This window comes from Hippocampus comes, unplaced genomic scaffold (assembly GCF_001891065.2).
Source record: "Hippocampus comes isolate QL1 unplaced genomic scaffold, H_comes_QL1_v1.1 scaffold9, whole genome shotgun sequence".
Taxonomy (NCBI): Eukaryota; Metazoa; Chordata; class Actinopteri; order Syngnathiformes; family Syngnathidae; genus Hippocampus; species Hippocampus comes.
In genome coordinates, this window is record NW_017805275.1 from 4,429,041 (window position 1) to 4,450,736 (window position 21,696).

The 21,696-nt window shown below is 41.0% G+C and overlaps 1 protein-coding gene across 4 annotated transcripts in view; it reads left to right on the top strand.

The window, feature by feature from the left end:
• The window catches only part of LOC109515834 (glutamate receptor 3-like), a 111,783-nt gene that overhangs the window by 68,520 nt on the left and 21,567 nt on the right, over window positions 1-21,696 (top strand). For all 4 annotated transcript variants that reach the window (XM_019869868.1, XM_019869869.1, XM_019869867.1 and 1 more), the window contains exons 5-12: window positions 8,452-8,505; window positions 10,240-10,401; window positions 11,245-11,412; window positions 11,852-11,956; window positions 15,004-15,108; window positions 17,302-17,508; window positions 19,795-20,168; window positions 20,812-21,010. In XM_019869868.1, the coding sequence (XP_019725427.1) occupies window positions 8,452-8,505; window positions 10,240-10,401; window positions 11,245-11,412; window positions 11,852-11,956; window positions 15,004-15,108; window positions 17,302-17,508; window positions 19,795-20,168; window positions 20,812-21,010 (1,374 nt within the window). The remainder of the gene's footprint in view (window positions 1-8,451; window positions 8,506-10,239; window positions 10,402-11,244; window positions 11,413-11,851; window positions 11,957-15,003; window positions 15,109-17,301; window positions 17,509-19,794; window positions 20,169-20,811; window positions 21,011-21,696) is intronic.

Sequence of the window (21,696 nt, forward strand, 5' to 3'; positions counted from 1 at the left end):
AAATTACCCACTGCTTTACGATTCATACATCATCTTACCAATTTCAGCCGCTAAACTTGTCACCGGGAATAAACAAGGTTGTTTCGCAGTTGATTACCGTAACATTATCATGGTACTGTATTGTAAAACACAGGAGTGGCAGAAGGGGTGTGTTTGTGTTTTGGGGGAGAGGCAGAAATGACGAGACAACTATGTATCAGTTATTTATTATTAATATGTTTTGTCTTTTTTCACGTTTGGTCTTTGAATAATCCATAAGTACCATATTTTCCACACTTTATAAGGCTCTTCGGGTTATAAGGCGCACCTTCAATTTATGGCCTATGTTAAAACTGTTTTCATATGTACGGCGCACCGCATTATGAGGCGCATAAAATAGAAGCTACAAAAGTGGCTGTGTTTGCCTTATGCATCCACTAGATGGAGTTACACTAAACGGAATATAATACAAAATAATACGGCTTTATTTAGACAGAGCTTTCACAATCACTGCAGCTGTAACAAAGCGCTTTATAGAATATTTAAAATACGACGTCCAAGAAATCAGAATATTGATCCAGATATAAAGTGTCGGATTATAAAGCTCACTGTCGGCTTTTGAGAAAATCAAATGCTTTTAGGTGCACTTTATAGTGCGAAAAATACGGTAATTAAAAACGATCAAGTAACTTTAATATTATGGTACCTGAATTTCTGAGCAGGTACCGTAGCTGCTACTGTATATATGTATATATATATGAATACAGTAACCAGTCCAACCCTGCCTTTTGCACCGAGAAGCATATCTCCCGACTGCCAATGACTCTTAGCCAAAGTGTGCTAATACTTCCACTGGGGGACACTGAACAAGTGAACCACAGCTCTCAAATCTCCAATTCATTCTGTGTGAAGTGGAACACAGCGAGAGCTCCACGGCTAAGTGCAGACGATTGCCCCACTGGATAAAGATGAAGTTGAGCCTCTAAGATTCAAAATCCTGTCAATTCCCACATTCGGGAAAAAAATGGAAACAATGGAAATTTCAAGCCATCAAACGGTCACCCTTAAATCAGACTTAAATGAATCATGCATGCATAGCGTTTCATAAAAATGTCAAGCACAATTGCAAGAATTTTATCTTCATCCTTAATACAGCATGCGTGAGTGCATTCTTTATTTTACTTTACAAAGGTACATGAGGGTGCAAAACATTCGGAACATGTCTCAGGGCCCTAATTTCATTCACCGTGCACATTGTGGAGTTTTTTTTCTTATGGCATTTTGCTAGACTTTGCACATGTTAGAATTGGGCGTAATGGGAGCTTATTGTGGGATGCAAGTAGTCTTTTCCCGGGCAATTCTTGCGGCATTCTTCATTTGTATCAAAATCATGGCGGTTGGAGCGCAGTACGCCTAAGTAAGCCATGCTTGACATTGCGGAAACAGAAATAGACTTGGTCGGTGCATGACATCGGCAGGTAAACTGCCGATGTCATGCATTGTCGATGACGGAGTCGGCCGTGTATGTGAAATGGGCAATTGGAGACCGCCTTGCACCCCTGATCATGCGTCCATGTGTGAAAGCCCCAAACATGGTAGACTAGACTCGCGCCAGCATAAAAAGGAAGTTAAGGGCTGGGGTGAGGCCAAGCGCACTGGCGCAAGTCTACCGAAATATCACAAAGTATCATTAAGTGCTTGTTTTACATCACTTTGAATTACAACCACAACAATTATTGCTACTCGAATACCTCTCGGACAATCAAAACTGATCATGATTGTTTTAACTGATTGTTTTTATTGAATCTTAATGCATCGAGGTGTATAAAACGTTAAGATCATTTTCATTGTCCCGTTTCATGCAGACACCAAAAGTAATCATGGTTCATCTTACACAGAAGGTTTACAAATTAATGCTAAAATGATAACAGAAAGCACCAACTGAAAGCAATCATGCTTTATAATTGACCAAATTACATTTCATCATCTCAGAAATAATTATTTCAGCATATGAGGCTTCTCTTGTATCATGTTTTATATCACTACAATGATCACAAAGTATGCTGGATGGACACTGTTCTCTGTAATAAAAAAATGTAGGTGTATCTCAATATATTTGAATATCATGGAAGTGCATTCATTTCACTGGTTTAATTCAAAAAGTGAAACATATACTTTATTACTTTATATTACACCGATTCGCTAAACATGAGGTATATTTTTACTGACCATAAATTAAATTAAATATAATATTGATGGTTTCTTATGGAATACGGTACACAGTATTGTAATTGTTTGAGGTATATTCGAGGCAATCTTTAGCTGCAACCAAATTATTTTTTTATTTTTTATTTTTTATTTTTTTTTACAAAAAAGAAATCATTAATGTAATTTTATCTATATATCTGTATAGATCACAGGTGTCAAAGTCAAGGTCATTTTATGTGGCCCGCGAAAGCAATTCAAGCATGTCAACTTCCATGATGCCTGCTAAAGTCTGAAGCAAAATGTCAAATTGTCATCTATGATGTAATAATTACATGTGTTTGAACAATCCATTATTCTTGACTTCTGATGTCAAAGCTAGTTATCCATCAATTTGTTATTCGCTGTGTATGCAACATGTGGAGGTGGCTAAACATTGATATGGTTTCACAAAATTCGCAGTCATAACGGCCCTCCAAGGGAAACTAACTACAATGTGGCCCGCGACAAAAATGAGTTTGACACCCCTGATCTAGATAGATAGCTAGCTAGCTAGATAGATAGATAGATAGATAGATAGATAGATAGATAGATAGATAGATAGATAGATAGATAGATAGATAGATGAGTATTACTTTTTAAATTGCCACAAGAAGAAATTCAGTTTTCCAAAATATTCAAATTTATTGAGACACAAAGATATGTTATAGTACTGTAATTAATGGCAAGTACTATCGACACCTAATCTGGCAACGAGATAGACGTTATTGTCAAGCCTCATGATCCTACAATGTGTTAGTAAGTTCTCATCCATATGCCCGAAAGGAGTGTGAGATGTGTGCAAACAGCATGGAGGCTATCATTATCGGAGGTGTTTCTTGTATTGCAGCACAGCCGGCACCGGAAAGGTCAAAGCTAGAGGAGAACGTGAAGCCGTAGCTCTACATTTAGAGCTCTCAGTGTGCCTGGCAGACTACATAAGGGTGAAGTCAAGGTCATCAGAGTTGTTGTCTGTCGTCATCGGGCTTTTAAGAAAAAACTCCTAGCTAGAAGCGAGACAGCCCTGGCGGATCCATTTTCAAGAGGCTATGAAAAAGAGAAATTGTATTATCGAGGGGGGCAGACACACTAAACAAGTTTCCTTGCCCCCCTGTCACCATGCGAGGGAATTAATGGGTTAGCAGGTTTGTGTGTCTATGTGTGCGAGATAAAAAGCAACAGGAATCAATTCAAGGGAGAATGGTGATGGCACAAACTGGATTTAAATGAGCTTTCTCCTTTGGAAAACGACATCAATTTTAAGGGAAAAAGGAGCAAAATTGCATTTTGTTTGCTAAAGCGGAGATGACAATTGCATGTGTTCTCAGGGATTGAATGTTGATCTTTCCCCCTTGACAATAACACCAAGTCAATGCTCAAATGAAAGCACAAAGAAGAGAATTGTTTTCTCATTGACTCCATTAACAGAATCGATATGGTTCCCTGCAATAGTCGTTGTGTTTTGCTTGCCTGTTTTTCTTTTCTTTTTCTTTTTTTTTTTTTTTTTTAAACAGACAAGTCAGTGTGAGTTGTGTCTTTCATGAAAGAAGTTGACAGGACGAGTGTTCCATGCCAAGGGTGTCGCCTGCCACCACAGCCAGTCTGACAGCGAGCGGAACTTTTGGCTGGTCCGCTCCAGGGCAGGTGTGACGAGGCTTATGGCCAAAGTCAAGGTTAGGGCAATAAAATGCAGGATTCCAGCAAAAAAGAGGTGAATATTTACAGAGGAAAGGGGATGAGTCATTATAAAAGAGCCATTAGATGCACACTGATGGCACTCTGATAGCCACTTCGGTGTGACATCCTGCGGTGCTTTGAGTTTAAAGCCATGACGATGGGGAAGTTGTCACACACCACTGACCCTCCCAAACGACTTGACAGTGAACAATGTGCTCACCCCAATCGCACCGCTCTGCGGGAAAACCTAACGTTAAGTCCTAGGTGGACAGATTCTAAAAAGAGAGGTGGTTTGTTACGTTGATAAGGGTACGCCATGAAAGCTGTGGCCACTTTTAAATTGTTGTTTTCCAGAGCTTACAGGTCAAATCAAAATTTGCACAGTGAAGGTGAAATTATGTCATTCTGGATAAAAGATTGTAGGATAGTGTCATGATCCAAATGATTTTTTGATTCGCTAAAACAAAAGCAATACGGGAAGGGCATTCAGTAGAGCACAGACGTCCGCGAAGGCTGAGCCCTTAGCAAAACCAATTTGCGTGGATGTATTGCAGGCCACCATTTGGTTCATGGAGTTTGTCGTAAGATGGGAAGACAATCCACTTTTTGTGGTTTCACCGTATCGCACATTTTTAAAAATTATATAAAATAGAATATTTTAAATATGTATCATTTTACACTTAAAGGACACACTTTATGAATGGTTTTCACAATCTCAACAAATACAGGTATGTATCCGTGCCTTCTCTTCTTTCGTTCGACTCGAGATGCGTTCATGACCGCCTCGGAAAAATGTAAATTAATGATTCCTTTAATGAAACTACGAAAATTGAAAATAATGCATCAAAACAGAAAATCAAGCGAGGAAATCACAAAATAAATTTTATAGCCCCACGACAGAATTGATTTTGTGATTTCCTCATTTATGAATACAGTACACAACAAAGGAATAAATAACAAACACTTCTGAGACAATCCAGTCTCCTCCAATTTACTTACATCTGATCGTTCTGTTGCCGCTACGCTCAAGGAAATGCCAAAATAAATTCTGTCGGGGGGCTGTAGAATTTATTTTGCGATTTTCTTTTTTGATGCGTTACTGTATTTTTAATTTTCGTAGTTTAATTGAAGTAATCATTAATTCACATTTTTTGGAGGCGGTCATGAACGCCTCTGGAGTCTAACGGAAGAAGAGAAGGCACGGAGACGGACAAAGACGTACCTGTAGCTCCATCTAGTGGATGCATTGTAGATGCGCCTTATAGTCCAGTGCGTGCAATATATGAAAAAAATTACAAAATAGGCCATTCATTGAAGGTGCGCCTCATAATCCAGTGCGCCTTTTAGTGCGGAAAATACGGTAATCAAATATTTTGCAGGTCCGCAAGGTAGAGACGTTAGCATAGTCGCTGTTGCGCGATGACGTCTGCAAGGAAAAGTGGAGTCTAATTAATTTGAAAAAGTGCATCTTTTCATCTCCCCTTGACCTAATGATGAACAGAATCGAAGGAAAGGTGACATATAGGTTAGATGTGACATTCCAAAGAGGCCCCTGGTCTACACTTGCATTTGCTGAGTCTGAGGTCACTCAACAGGCCAAACCCCATCATTTAAAGGGATAATCATTCTAAGTCACAGATACAAGAGTAGAACTTGAGGATGGTGACCTCTAGTGGCCAAAAATAATACCTGCAACTCACGTGCATAGTTTGTTTTGGTATTCTGTATAAAGCTACTCAGAAGTTTTTCTATCATAGGGGCTTCTGGAATGTAACGTCCAGGATAAACGAGGGACTACGTTCTTACTTTTTTCTTCTGGGTTGGGAAGAATGGTTATGTTGCTACTCAGTCAGCAAATAGGATTAAACTCTGTGAAAACATTTGTCACTTCATGAATTTCTGTGTCAATTTCTGAGGAGGCTACTTCTTGGTCAATGGAGAGTAACGCAAGACTTTATGAAAAGAAACTCAGGACTCTACCATTTACTCTTTTGGAGTGGGTGGATGCTTCAGTCGCAAAACAGAAAAATAAGCATTTGCTATGCTTGCCTATGTTCCTCCAATCAAATTTGCATGCTTCCTTCCAAGGAAATTTTCCCTACCTTGTCCGAAACTCTTTTTGTCTTTTTTCGTTACCTAGTTACCAACAACAATGCTATGAATCGTGTCTTAATCTGTCAGTCTGAAATAAGGCTGAAACCGGTCCTTGAGTAATTCGAGTACCTCGGTACAAAAAAATGCTTGAGGCAGCTTTTCTGCCCTGAGTACCTACATATGTTTAAATTGTCAGCAAGAAGGCCAACTTCGAAATAAACCCTACTTAGCAAATAATATGTGGAAATCAATGTCTAGGCTCGCTTTTATCTTGACTGTAACTTCGGCCGTGTGTCGCGGCGTATTGGCTGACTTTACTCTCTTCCATTGCCATCACAAACTGTTTCTACTGAAGACAACAGATCAACATTGCACTGAAATAATGGTCAGTCGCTAATTACGGGCGCTAAAAAAATGACTCAATTAGGCTGACACTGTGCTGTACAGCGAGCTCGCAGGGCTCAACTTAATAGACCTAAATGACTCTGCACACGGTGCTGACAACCTGACATAGTCACGCCGTTCCTACTGATCACTTTTTGATAAATCAGGCTTACTCGAGTGCAGAGATGCCCAAACTTTTTGGACCGAAGATCGACTTATCGATCAACCAACCTCCCACGATCGACCCGTTACCGCGCACGCACATACACACGCATGCCGTGATGAGCAACAGCCTGACACGGAGGCATGCGACGCACTTTTGTAGCCTGTTAACTATCATAGCTTGCACGTACCGTTTTAAAGTGCTTCCTTCGGCCCTCCAGATTCCTATTCTTTGCCCGTGCTCTCGGTGAATTGTATACGAAACAAACTCTGAATGTGAATAATGATAACGATAAAAAATATAGCGCAACAGCTCTGATTACAAGCTGCAATTGCAGACTGCTGAGCGGTAAAAACTTCCGGTGACGCAGGTCACTGTAGGTTAAAGATTTACCTGCTTTATTTTATTTTATTTTTTTAATACTTTTTGTGAAAATGAGACTGATAGGATGATTAGGGTGCAGTGTACATTAACACAAACAAATATATTACGAACATCCACAAAGACACAAATGGTAGTTTTGTTTTTTTTGTTGTTTTTTTTTTCCTCCTCTATACCTATCGCGATCGACTTGGGACTAGTCCGCGATCTACCGGTCAATCGCGATCGACGTAATGGGCACCCCTGCTCTAGTGTGTTGTTTTAGCTGCAAAATCGCTAACGTTGTTCTGACGTCACTTTGTCTCATAGACCACAATTTATAGGGAGAGATTTATCTACATTCTCACACTTTTCTGGAGAGGAAATTAGTTTAAAATTAAGTACAGTATAAAATGTTGATTATTTAAAAATGAAAACCCGTTGACTGCTTATCATTCAGTGGAAATGTCTCTTTTGTTTTGTGTATCTTTAACCAAGCAAAAAATATTTTTCCATTTTATCTCTATTTTCATCCGAGTGATTATTCGATTGAAATTTCATTTGGATATTCAAATCTCAAAATATTCAAAAGCTTCAGCCCAAGTCGTAAACTAGTTTGGTGAAACCGTGCCATAACGTCATGGATGGATGCATGGGTTTGGTGTAAAAGAGCTCAACCTCAACCACATACCCTTGTAGAAAGTCTACCAAAAAAGAATGTAAGCTGTTATAGCAGCAAACTGCAACTTAATTTCCTTTTCCTGTTCATGTGATGGTCAAGGGTGCCATTGCTTCTAGTACATATCTTGTTTAATTGTTCGGCAATTCTCTCAACAAAGCAAGAAGAAAGCTAACATGCTAAGGTTGCTGTCAACTTGCAGGATCTGCATAGGGCAAAAGAAAACCAAGACAGATGCCATGTTTCTGCTCATTGTCGAAGTCATGCACAGTATTGTATCTTCGTTTATGGCTCTTGTCCAGCCTGGTATGCATATACATGCTATGCAAGAGTGTTAGGATCACACTGTCAGACTGATCAACAAAATAATCAAGAGTGGGGGAAAAATGTTGCATAAAAGCAGCATGATTGGTAGCAGAGTGATGGAAAGGCATAGAACAGCACTTACTATTTTCAGACAGGCTGCGTGGGTTGAAATGCGCTTTTATGCTGCAAAGGTGTGATATTTTCAAAGCAGAGCGGGATCCACAGTACATCTCACTGTCTCATTTTAAATTGCTTTAAATATGTCATTTTCTCCCCTTCTAGTTCTCCTTTCTGTCCAACGTTGGCTCCTGAACAAAGTCTTCAAAGTGAGCGGAAGAGTCAAAGATGTTCTGCGTGATTGTCTCTCATTATCGGCGCCACCTCAATTAATTTCTGCTACTTATCTTTTCTTCTTCCATTGGTAATATTTTCCTTCAGGAGAAGACCGCGTACTTGGAGAGAACTGCTGCATTTGCATTTTTTATTTGTGTCACTACTTTTATAATGTGTCGCTTATTTTTTCATGACATGGATGGCTGAGTGTACTCATGTTGTTCTCCAATAGGTTGTGGCCCAGGGGAAGAACAGTCGTGGCTACCACTACATTCTGTCCAATCTTGTAAGTAGTAATTGAGATGCTGCAGGGCGTGGAACCTGCCTTTTGCTGCATGCAGACATTGAGGTTTCTTAATGGCACACACCCAAAACACATTAGGCTTTTGCATTAAATCGTCTGGATTTTACCCACTATCTGATCAGTCCCAATATGGTCGCAAGACAATATTGCTTAAGTCCTAATAAATGTGAGTGTGCAATATAAATAGCCCAACAGGCAATAGAAAATAGCAGTAAACATTTTCAATTGCCTGTGGCAGACAGCCTTTTGCCTGCAGCCCACTCACTCAGGTATGAGAAATGTTCACTTGCACCAAGTTGAGTGATCCCACTCACATTTTTCCAGACTATTAATGTGCGTTTGCTGTCCTCACAAACAATGCTGCACTTACAAAACCATAACTTCACCTTAAAAAGTCCAGGTCATGGCTACAGGACATTTGATCAGATTTTAAAACATTATTTTATTTATTTATTTTTTGGATAACTGGTTTATAATTCTTGATGTGACTCAACCAGGCCTCTTCCAAATCAGCCAATGTGACTACAGCGTCAAGCAGTCCTCCCTCTGGGAGGAGAGGCAGCGGTGCAATGTCGGCGGGGATCCCTGGGATCCTACATTTTTCTTTGCCATACAACTTTGAAGAATAAAGTATCATCATGCATTTATGACAATAGGTGGCTGTGTCACTCATTGTCAGAGTGTGCTCAAGGCGTATTACCCGTAAGATGTATTTTGATTTTGTACAGAGTGTGCGCACACACAGCACAGAGCAGAGGATATGAAGTGCAGCAAACAAACCCTTAAGATATAACATGGAAACATATTTAACTGGGATCAACATAAAAGTCCGGAGAGCATAAAAAAACAGTGTTATTAAAGTAATTCTTTGTCATAGTGTGCTGAAATCCCAAATGACCCAGACACATGGAAATGCAGGGTTGAAAAGACTTTTGTCATTAGTCATATGGCATGACTCCTTCTTGTGACTGATTCCAAGTGAGCCCTTAAATTGTTCTGAAGCTCCTAGGTTAACATTGCTCAATACACGATACCCCACATTAATTTTGTTTCTGCCATTTCAAAACTGTTTACACAAGCGGAAAAGTTCTCTGCAGCACCTCTCATTTTGTATGCACGACACTGGTACCGCTATGCCTGCCATTTAAAGACGCAAATGCAATGTAAATTCCAGGATCAACAACTTAAGATTGCGTTTACCCAACATGGGTTGACGATGAACAAACAACAACAACAAAAAACACCCACAGTCAAATGATAACAACGGTGGAAGTACACTCATGTAGGTATAGAGCTATTGGATATAAATCACTTAAAGAAACATGCAAACTCCACACAGGAAGAACTGAAGCCGAAATTGAGCCCTGTGTCTCTGCACTGGGAAGCATGTGTGCTAACCAGTCGACCACCGTGCCGCCCCTTGAAGACAACAAATGAATTAAAAATATTTAACATCTGGCAGTCCACTAACTTAAGTCTCTGATGGAATGGTGTTTATCTGGCTTCAAGTTCCAACCAAATTTAAAATGAGCAAATATGTTACTTTCCCCCTGGCTAGAGCACTCTTTGTTAATCAAATGCACCTTGTGCACTGCCAAAATAACACATTTATTTTTGTAGGGTATCGCCTCAAGCCTTATTCAAGGGAAAAACAAAATTAAAAATGTTTGTTTCACAAGTTTTTGCCAATCCCCTTTCCCCCCTTTCTCATCTCAGGGATTTTCTAACGTGAGTTTGGACAAAGTCTTTACCGGAGGAGCCAACATTTCAGGGTTTCAGATAGTCAACCCTGAGAACCCCATTGTGCAGCAGTTTATGCAGCGCTGGGAGCGCCTAGATGAAAGAGAATTCCCAGAAGCCCGGAATGCTCCTCTGAAGGTACTTTGATTGGAAGGCCTTTGACTGTGCATGCAAAGTAAGATGATCACCCACTCTGAATTCTGTCGTGTTTTTTTTTCTTTCTGCTCATCCTGTTTGCCTTTGTCATTCCTGCTCTTTACTTCCTCTACTTTGCATTACCCCTCCACCCCAACAATCAATATATCGATAAGCAGTGCAGAGCAAGGATATATCGTAGCTTCAATTTACATCTAATTAAACAATGAGCGAGAAAGAAATGGATTTTGAATTGCATCTAATTAGATTTTGTCATGCTGCAGTCCCCCCCCCCCCACCAAAAAAACGAAACTAGTTGCCCAAGCCGTCACTGTTGAAAAGGTCAGACTAAGTTAAAGGGGACGTGCATGGGGAATAAAAGCCAATATTGATGTGCTAGCCTCATGCAAATTATGCACGAAATGTTTTGAAATTCTTACCATATGACTAGAAGTTCTAATCAAATCTGTCTGATCAGATTGCTGAGGTAAATGCATTTATGTTGTACTCGTGTAGCTTCAGAGTGCTCAAAGGTCATCTAGTCTGACCCCAGATGCTAATTCAGCAACTGAGTAACTTGCTAAAAGATAGTTCAGTTGGATGAAAGGGAAGTGGGAGTCAAACCAGCAACTTTTTTGTTCCATCACCTCCCTTGGGAGTCCTCTGAGCCAAATGACAAAGACATAACATGACGGGGAAGCCCTTCGCCAGTGGGCCTCACGCATCTCAAGTTTTCCTAATTGTTGTGTGGGAAAGAAAACTGCTCTCCTTCTATGCCAATGCAAAGTTCAAAATCAGTAATCCCAGCTCGCTGTGCTCCGCTTGTTTTTTATTCTTTGATTGCAGTACACATCAGCGCTGACACACGATGCCATCCTGGTGATAGCAGAGGCCTTCCGCTACCTGCGGCGCCAACGTGTGGACGTCTCTCGCCGTGGCAGCGCCGGAGACTGCCTTGCCAATCCCGCCGTCCCTTGGAGCCAAGGCATCGATATCGAGAGAGCTCTCAAAACGGTAGGGAAGGAAAGATAAGACCAAGAGGAAGATGGCGGGCGAGAGGGGCAAACGAATGAGTGGTGAATCAGGCCGGAAGAAGCGAAGCAGAGATAGCGAACCAGAGCGAGATAAAGATGGAAAGTGACAGAGAAGGAAAGCGAGCGTGGAGCTGTTCTGCTGCCGCCGCCGCCGCCAGATATCTTTGTGCGGGGCTCACTCAAATTCAGACCCTCATTACCATAAAACTACATCTTTTATTAAAATGAATCCAGTTCATCATTTGATTAACAGACTGCACACCCCAGTAGCTCCGGGGACATGAGCACTATAATACCGGCTGTATATGCAAAGTGATCTCTGTGTGTGTGTGTGTGTGTGTGTGTGTGTGTGTGTGTGTGTGTGTGTGTGTGTGTGTGTGTGTGTGTGTGTGTGTGTGCGCGTGCGTGTGACATGACAGGTCCAAGTGAAGGGGATGACTGGCAACATCCAGTTTGACAACTATGGCCGTCGAACCAACTACACCATAGATGTGTATGAGATGAAAATAGGTGGGCCAAGGAAGGTAAGAACAAAGGCCTTCATCATTCCAAATAAGATAATGCTTTTTTTTCTTGCTCATTAATAATACTTACAAATAGAAAAAAAACAAAGTACGTAGATGTCTTCATTTAAAAAGAATACAAAAGATTTTAAACACTCAAAGAGGAAATGCCACCATCGGCTTACTAGGTCTTATGGGTCAACAATAACACAGTTTTAACAATCAAAAAATGCAAAACAAAGGAAAGGCATGCAGCGTTACTAAACTGCTAACTTGGAGAAAACTCACCTTGGAGGGAAAAACACAGATCAGATTATGTAGCAATACAAAGCATTTCACTTTAATTAGTTTTGTGGAAACCAGGATTTGATTTCCTGAAAACAATCAGCCGGTTGATAGTGCAGTTGCAATAAAAATGGATTTATGAACAGAAGCGGCAAGGCAACAGAACCTTGAGGAACACATCTAGTATAACATGAAGTGAGGGTAATTTTTTTCTTAAGTACTCCACTCTATTTTGACTCAGTTGCATCAACATGTGATTAATCAAAACACATTTCTACTCAGTAAATGAATTGAATGGTTATCCACACCCCTAATCAAAACACGCCAAATTGCCTACAAAGGGTTGGTGGCTAAATGAAGTGGCTGACATGTAACTTTCAAACTGAACTCGATGAATGTTGCCCACATGTTTGAGTATGCTTAACCATTCACATGTATTGTCCTGGAAGACTGTGTGACGAATGAGCCATTCCCTCCATTTATTCAATGCTAAGGGCTCTAAGTGTCAGAAGAATAGCAGCAGTCTTCCCTTGTCTATCTCCATTGGATAGCAGCTCTGCTGAGCTATGGCGAGTGTTAGAAGGCACACAAATCACCCCCAGCCTGTGATTAGACTGCTAAAAGTGTCCCATCATGAAAGATGAAAGAGTATTCCCATGTCATGGGATCGTGCAGGTATGATTTCTGGCCCTCTCCTGGCAGTAATTACCATTCAAATAACCAATTACTGCAAAAGAGATCTGAGAATTTCTCCCGCTCGCCTTGGAAATGGTAATTCCCAGTCGTGCGTTCACATTATAGCATATAATGACCTCTGGCTTTATTTCATAACCTCACCCAGTTCCAAGAGACAGCTGTGATTTTCTCGTGAGTGTGATCGGGGCCGATCTGACATATGATTACACCGCCGGCCTTTCAGGCCTACCAAACTCACACTTCAATTAGCATCACGCTACCCTTACAGCTAAAAAGGCAGCCGAGAGCACGGATCCAGTGGGGGTTACGAGAGTGGGGTTGGGGGGTGGAAGGTTGGGGTCACAGGGTGAGTGTGAGGCAGCGAGCGCATCGAAGACAAGCTGGGCAGCAGTTTGTCAGGAGCGGGAGGCCAAGTCAGCCCAGCGGCAGTGAGAGGAGGAGGCCTGCAAGCTGCCACTGTCACGAATGATGTATGGGGCTGATATGTGTCCCAGCCACTCAGGGTGAAATCAGGACTTTGCCTCTGGAGCAGCGCTCCATGACACGACTCTCATTCCACAACTCGCATCCCATGAGCATGCAGACAGGAAGGACGAAACAATTTGAGGTTTCGAACGGCGTGGAAATAACCAACAACACATTCTCAACAGCCGCAGCAAAACTTTGCTCCATTCTGGCTCCTCCACTCAGTGTGTGAATGTTTTCCTCCTTCTTTGTAACACCTGCCTGGCCCAAATATTTAAAGATCTGACAGGGAGAAAAAAAAAAAAAAAATGGAGGCCAGATGCGAATGTGAAAATCAGAGCCAGCAACAGTTAGAAGACTGGCAGCAACATATGCAAGGCGTTTCATCGTGAGCCAGAGGAGCCATTATTTCAGACGGGCAAACAAACACTTGACGTTGGTGTGAGTTAAGCATCTGTACAGCAGAATTCAGAGTAACTATTACGACAGGGCTTCGCTGAAGAAACTGTAGAGCCACTGGAATTATATGCTAAATTATTAAGCATATATGCAGTTCACAGGCTTGAATATCAATTATTTACCATCAAACCTGGGAGGGATTTAACTTGTCTGCCATTTTCTTCTCTACTGCAGAAAAGCAATTCAAAGGCAGCACTGGATTGAAAAATAAATAAGTAAATAAAATAAAAAAAACCCACGGGAGATTTTTAAAATGAATCACGTATTTTCATGTACATGATAATTAGTTACATCACTGCACCACTCACATTTTAACATTCTTCTCATTTGTTTATTTGATGGTATATGCTGTAGCCTTCTGGGAAATTCACTGTTTCAAAGAACTCGGCACCATGGTCATTATGGCCTAAACCAGGCATGGGGAACTGTTTTTTTTTTTTTTTTTTTCTGTGAAAGGCAACATTTACATTTTTCCTGAAGTACTCTAAGGACCATACTGAATTCATGATTATAGATTTAGACCGTATGAAAATACAATTGATGTGGTTTCATATTGCCTTGATGAGTTATTATGTATTACTGCATACATGCATTTTTAGGAGCAACGTTTTGATTTTTCTTTTAAATGGAGCCTTTAAAACCCACAAAAAATTACCAAATAATACCTCCAAAATTAAGCTGTTTTTAACATTCAAGTTGCTTTTTTAACAAGATGCAAATACTACTTCACGTGTGATTATTTTCACTTCCACTCATTTTGAACCTTTGTTGTGTTTTTATATTAACGTTTGCTGTTTGCATCCTAACTCCACTTTGTGTGTTTCAAGCTGTTGTGGCAATCAAGATTGACATTCTTCATTCCTCCCCAAATACCCCCACAAACTCGGTTTCTCCACATTACAATTGCTTGTTTGGTCATAAGAATGACTCTTGCCACTGTGCAGTAGTTTGCCCATTTTCCTATATTAACCCCCCCAATAAATAAATAAATATATATAAACTATAAATAGTTGATGATGATAGTCCCATCATTTCAAAACCTTATCTCTGCTGTACGATTATTTTTGTTATCTTCTTCATTTTCAGATTGGGATAATTGCCAGGTTTGTTTTTCATCCTCATTTGTAACTAGAGCAGCACTAACCCAAATTCTCTTTTTACAGATCGGGTACTGGAACGAGTTCACACGCTTTGTAAATATAATGGACCCGCAGGTCACCAACGACTCCTCAGTGGAAAACCGAACGATTGTGGTCACTACTATTATGGTACACTTTCCAAATTGTTTGAAATGTTTCACGTATTCTGCCACTCAAGGTCATGGTGTTGATTGCCAATGAGTGATACATTCTGTCCTGGGCGGGTAGAACCACATCTTTTTTGTGTTGCTTTCCATCCACTCACTACATGTTGAAACAGTCGGCCCGCGACGGGGGAGTGTTTCAACTGTATCCGTGTGGGTGTCAAAGCATTTTGATTGTTCATACTTCAGTGGCCTGTCGTAGCAGTGACATCACAATAATGGTATCAATAGTAATGGTTGACTCCATCAGTTACATACGTAAGTAGACCTGTCTGTCCTCATCAAGTAAATGTTCTCTGACACTTGGGATCGACTGGCCGAAGGATTGACGTCAGGATGATAATGACGTTTTTTTTTTCCAAAGATGGGAAAAGCTAAATAGTAGGAAGTTGTGGTATTTTTCCTTGTTATTTTCCTTCAATTGCTCCTTCCATTTGTTCTGTGTTGAACTTCCATTGGGTAATTCTATACTAATATCGTAACCAGTGACTATCGTTCAAAACTGTGAGAGATAAATGCATGGAAATGAAAAGCACATATTTGGAATCAAGTGCAGCACTCAGGAGGAGGAAATCTCAAGTTGAGAAATACGGTTGGAAGATAAGATGAGTTAACCGGAGGGAAGGCTTGACGGATTCTGAGGTGAGGGGATGTGTTCAGCACTGAACAAACGAACCATTTCTTTCCAACTTGCACTCTAATTGCGTGCGGCTGTAATGACGATGCCCGCTCTCCTGAGCAGCCCTATTGTTTGTTAATGATGATGTGCTGGGGAAGAGAAAAGATAAGCTGCACCAGCATTTTGAAAATGAGATGAAAACCCAGCACACTGCTCCTCTGATTCCTTCATACTGGGAGTGATTTTGCATTCCCCCCGCCCTGGAAAGCTACAGCTTATTTTATTTCATTTTTGTTTACTTTTGTATTGATTTTCTTTTATTATTTCTTGGAATGGAACAGCCTTTAAGTGCGCGCTAGTGCAATGAGCTTGAATATGTTGAAATAAGATTGGGCACTCTGATCTCTCTCCTGTCACTAGCATTTACTTGTGAAGCCCATCCCCATTCCCATCCTCACCCACCACTTTGCTGACCTTGCCTATCCAATGACTCCCCAGCCCATTATGCCTCTCTGTACTCCTCCCTTCGTTCATAGTAAGGGCCATTTACACAACACTGGTTTTAACACAAAACAGTTAAAAGTTGTTCCGTCTTGGCTGTTTGCTCAAACAACGCAAATGCTGAGAAAAGAGATTCAAAAAACAGTGAGGGCCAAGATCAGAAATTATTTATTTACAAACATAGACGTTTCCAGCTTTGCCGAGGCATGCATTTATTTTCAGTTGGGCATCTTTTTGACCACCTGTGCAAGAAGAACCGAAAGCCAAAACATTTCCACTGTTGTGTAAACGCACCCAAAAGACAGTTTTCCTCCAAGTGATACCGCTCGGGTTGTTCTGCCGTGACACGTTTCGTATCTGTAATTCCTTATCAGACTTACATTGCAACTGAGGGATGCATAAAACAAAGTGTAAGCTGCATCAGTGACAGTACGTTAATAGCATAACATCATCGCACAACACCATAACATACCATCCTTCCACAACACAATACACTGCATCGCAAACAAGAAACATACAGAAGACCGTGGTCAAGTATCTGTCTACCTATACCCAGATAGCAGTGTACACCCCCATAAAAGCATGGCACTACAACCAAGAATGTGTGACTGAAAGCAGCATAGTTCAGGTCAAACATTTTGGGATACTTTGGTGCGATAAAATGCAGTATCAGTTGGTGGAAACGGTTTAAGTCCGGTATGTTTTCCCTTCCTTCACTCCTCCTTAAGGTTCCACAGGTGTGTCGCACCCTTGGGCTCAAATTGGGTTGGGCTCATTGGGCTCAGTGGCTTCCATGTTCTTGATAAAAGCTGCGTGTCCATGCCATCACGCTGCTGTTATTAGAACTTATATGAGCATCATCTCTTTCTGCATGACTGCATGGGCGTGTATCTAGCAACTCGTCGAGTACGTAGTATCTTAAATCTGTGCACCAGTGTGAGCGCACGGGTTCAAATGAGCGCATGCTTGTATGATGCTGTGTATTTAACTGAATGTGTGCCAAGCGGCCAGTAAACCAGCGTGTGTTTGAACCAACAGGAAGCTCCGTACGTGATGTACAAGAAAAATTATATGCATCTGGAGGGGAATGACAGATATGAAGGCTACTGCGTCGATTTAGCATCTGAGATTGCCAAACATGTTGGAATTAAGTACAAACTGTCTATAGTAATGGATGGGAAGTATGGAGCCCGAGACCCCGAGACCAAGGCGTGGAACGGGATGGTGGGTGAACTGGTCTATGGGGTGAGTACTGGGAGCCTCGTTTTTCACTGATTACATGGCAGTTTGCAAGGAACTTCAACATGAGAGGAGATCTCATTTTTCTGTCTTAAGCTGATCACCAACAACTCATCGGCTATTGCCCACCCCAAAGTCTTAATGCCGCCCGCAGTGCCTTAAGGGAATTTGTCCAGTGCAACCTCAAGCATGCGAGGGTTGGTGATCATCTTGAGACGGAGAAAATGAAATCATTTCTCAGTGCTGTTCACTGCAATTATTCCGTCTTGCTTAGCCTACAAATCTCCCTTTCTTGCAGGCGAAAGCGAGGTAAGTACACGAAAACAATGAGTCCATATGGCAAACACTGTGTAATCACTTCAATGGGAGATGGATTGTGTCCCTTTGAAGTGACTGTGTAATTGTGTTCAGTGTTTGATGTGTATGATGAATATGCCACATTGTAAAATCACAGCTGACAAAATCAACACTTAATTGGTGACTCGTGGTTAGAGACAACAAGATCCATATGCGTTGTACTCTATAAAGGTTGAGGCTCGCACTTTAGCAAATGGTCACGCCATGTTTCAAGTCTGACAGAGCTCAGGCTCTCACAACGCCAACAGTACCTTGAACGCCTCTCCGTGCGTGAGTCATTGTGCAAATTGAATTGGAGCCGAACAGAAAATGCATCAGGGTTTTGCTTCCTCATCTGTTCAATTTTCCAACCATCGGCCTTCTAGATTGCTTGGTTTGGTGTGCTGCACTCTCCAAATCATCTCTCAAATGGGAAAACTCCAACTCCTGTGAATAGAGAGTGACAAATAGATCTTTCACAACACCGTCGAGTCTTTACCAGCCCATAATTTTACAGCAGGTGGGCCGAGACTAATAGTTGTGTACATTCTGACCTTTTGACTGTTAAATTAATTAGATTCCAGTTGTCTTTCAAAGGTTAGGCCTGAGGCTGCTATTGCTTTGTTTCCCCGTCCATTGATTGAGTGCTGTTTATGCCTGCACAAGGATTAAATGGTTTTAGCCCTTCACAAAACTGCGTTGACAGGGGAAAGAAAACATTGGTATTTATTGGGTCCATTTTTGCTCCTTCACAGTTGACCTTGTAAACATTTTCAGCCTGCCACACGCTAATAGCTTGACAATTTCCAAACCCAATGTCAGTTCTGTGCAGTACTAGGACTAAACAGACTGTAAAGCGGTGCTTTTTTTTCTCTTAAATAATGTGTAAGAAAAGGAAAGCTACTTTATTTTGATAGCTTACGTTCTTTTCTTAAATCGTTTAGCACTGTTTAGATATGGCTTGCCATAGTTGTAAGTGAAATCAAGTAATTAAAACAGTCGTTGTTAAAATTATTATTTGCATGAATTAAAGAACTATAGTTTTTATGAATTGCTTAAATACTGCCTTGTTTCAATTTTGATAACTCCTAACCTCAAATTTCTATTGCTAATTACTGTATTTTGGTCGCCATGTCGGCCATTTTTGGTTTCAGCATGAGCGATGCGAGCTGTTTGTGTTGAATTTCCAATATTGAGCTGCGGTTAGCTGTGCCTTGTGACGCATGTTAGCATTTAATATTAACTACAGGTGGCAAGCCCAAATGATAAGATAGCTTCTTTATACAACAATCAAATTTGCCAAGGGACATTAGAAACATTAGGTACAGTATGAGTGATGAACTCTTCGAATGTCAAGTTAGTGTGATGTCAGTGTCATTCGACTAAAACACTTGTTAAATTTACAATCAACATTAAATGCCATGTAGTCACTGATCTCTTCTAATTTAGGGAAACTAAACATTCCTTAGCTTGGCTATTGATTAAGCAATATGGGTTCATGAAATCCAAAGACCAAAATCTTATATAATTTAAATATAATCATAAAATTAAAGCTGAGTCAAGTTGCACTAGGACACGTGCCCGGAGAAACTGTAACGCTTACATTTGGCTAACTCAAACATCTATTCAGTACTGTAGATTTTGTTGTTAGTTGTTTTTACAGTGCAATGTCTGTTTTCTTCTTACCAAATGAACTTGACTTTGATTGTTTTGTTTTGTTTGTTTGTTTTTTTACTTTCAAATGTATAGGCCGTGGAAAAGTATTACTTTCCTTTGTGTGTTTTGCAGCCTGCCTTAAGATGTCTGTTCTTCTGTTTTGTATTTGATAAATGATGTAAAATGTGTGATAACGCTCTCCTCTACTTACAAGTTTTCAGCTGCAGCAATTGACATGTGCACACGTGACATTTCATGCAGGTCATAACTAATGATCACTGTGCGTGTTCCTGTTTCCAGAGAGCAGATATAGCTGTTGCACCTCTCACCATTACTCTGGTTCGAGAGGAGGTGATAGACTTTTCCAAGCCATTTATGAGTTTGGGCATCTCCATTATGATAAAGAAGCCGCAAAAGTCCAAGCCCGGCGTTTTCTCCTTCCTGGACCCACTGGCCTATGAGATCTGGATGTGTATAGTGTTTGCCTATATTGGGGTGAGCGTGGTTCTGTTCCTGGTCAGTCGGTTCAGTCCTTACGAATGGAACCTTGAGGAACAGGATGAGACCAAAGATCCTCAGATGCCCCCTGATCCTCCCAATGACTTTGGAATCTTCAATTCTCTTTGGTTTTCTCTGGGCGCCTTCATGCAGCAGGGCTGTGACATCTCCCCAAGGTGGGTCAGTGGCGCAACATTTTAAATTGAAGGGGGTTCGGGTTAGTAATGATGGAATATATACAGATTGCCAGGCATCGTCTTTTCCCAAAACCTAAACCCAAATCAACTAAAGAATTGAAAGGGATGTAACTGATTAACCGACCTTTAACCGGGGTACAATATGGACATAAGTATTGACCGCCCTACAGAAAAAAAATAAAATAGGATGAAAATATATCCAGAATTAGCCTGATGACTTTGTGGTGAAGAAGTTCCTCTTGGAATTTGATTACATTCATCCTGAAAATAAAACGTGGCTCACAATGTTTGCTCAGCTAAATTGGTGTTGGATAGGGTTACGGCTACACTCTCTTTTTCATACAACAATCCATGCAAACGTATCTTTCTGCGCACTGCAGCAGAGTCACGCTGGGGCAGAACAGGGCCGCAAAGTTGAAAGCACAGTTGTTCGACATATTGGCGACGATATATAAAATTAAGTTTCAAGGGGAATTAAGGTATACAGCCTAACCCCTGATGAATTAATTCATTAAGAGATATATGAAATGGGAAAGCTTTTTTTGGGCCATGACAGGAATACTCACCTTGACTGTTTCATAATTTCTTTCTGTTTTCCATGCCACGGACAACCTGCAATTAGGTCTCTCTCAGGCCGTATAGTCGGTGGTGTGTGGTGGTTCTTCACCCTCATCATCATCTCATCCTACACAGCCAACCTGGCTGCTTTCTTGACGGTGGAGAGGATGGTCTCTCCTATAGAGAGCGCTGAGGATCTGGCAAAGCAGACAGAGATAGCATATGGCACTCTGGACTCAGGTTCCACTAAAGAGTTTTTTAGGGTGAGTACTTTTTTGGCTGCCTCTCACACAAAGCACATCATTATGTTACATATCAGGCATGTTGAAATATAAAAACACTGGTGTGTGGAATGTGATTTATGAAGTCCTTTCTCAGCTTTTCCAAGTGCAGAAATCTTGACCGACACTTGAGAAGCGCTTCTCGAACTCTTTTGACATCAATGTGAAATTTATGCGGCTGTACTGCAGTGTGCAACCTTGAAGTACCGCAGCTGTCAGCAGAAAGTGTGATAACAACATTGAAGACTCTGAGGTGATAAAAGCAGGAGGCTAATCAAGCGCCCACATCAGACTGAAACTCAGACAGGTCAGCTCATGAAATATAATTAGTTAGCTGGCCATGGCTGGCAAATTGGACATGATGAAGAAGACTTCTGTGGGTCAATCTGAGCTGTCTGAAGAAGACTTCAGGTGGGATGGGCAATATGTCCATCGGCTAAATGGACCAGAAAGGCAATGAAGTTGGAAATGAACAGAAATCTGAATTTACATTAGCCTCCAAAAGCTGAGCAAATGATCACCAGGCAATGGCTCTTGCAACGGGTCTTATTTATTTCTTTTTTTGGAAGTGACATTCATTTATGTCTTTGCTGTTGACAGCAACATCAGTTCTACAAGCTTTTGAATTAGGAGCAATGAAAGGAAGAGGCGATAATGAAACAGCCTGC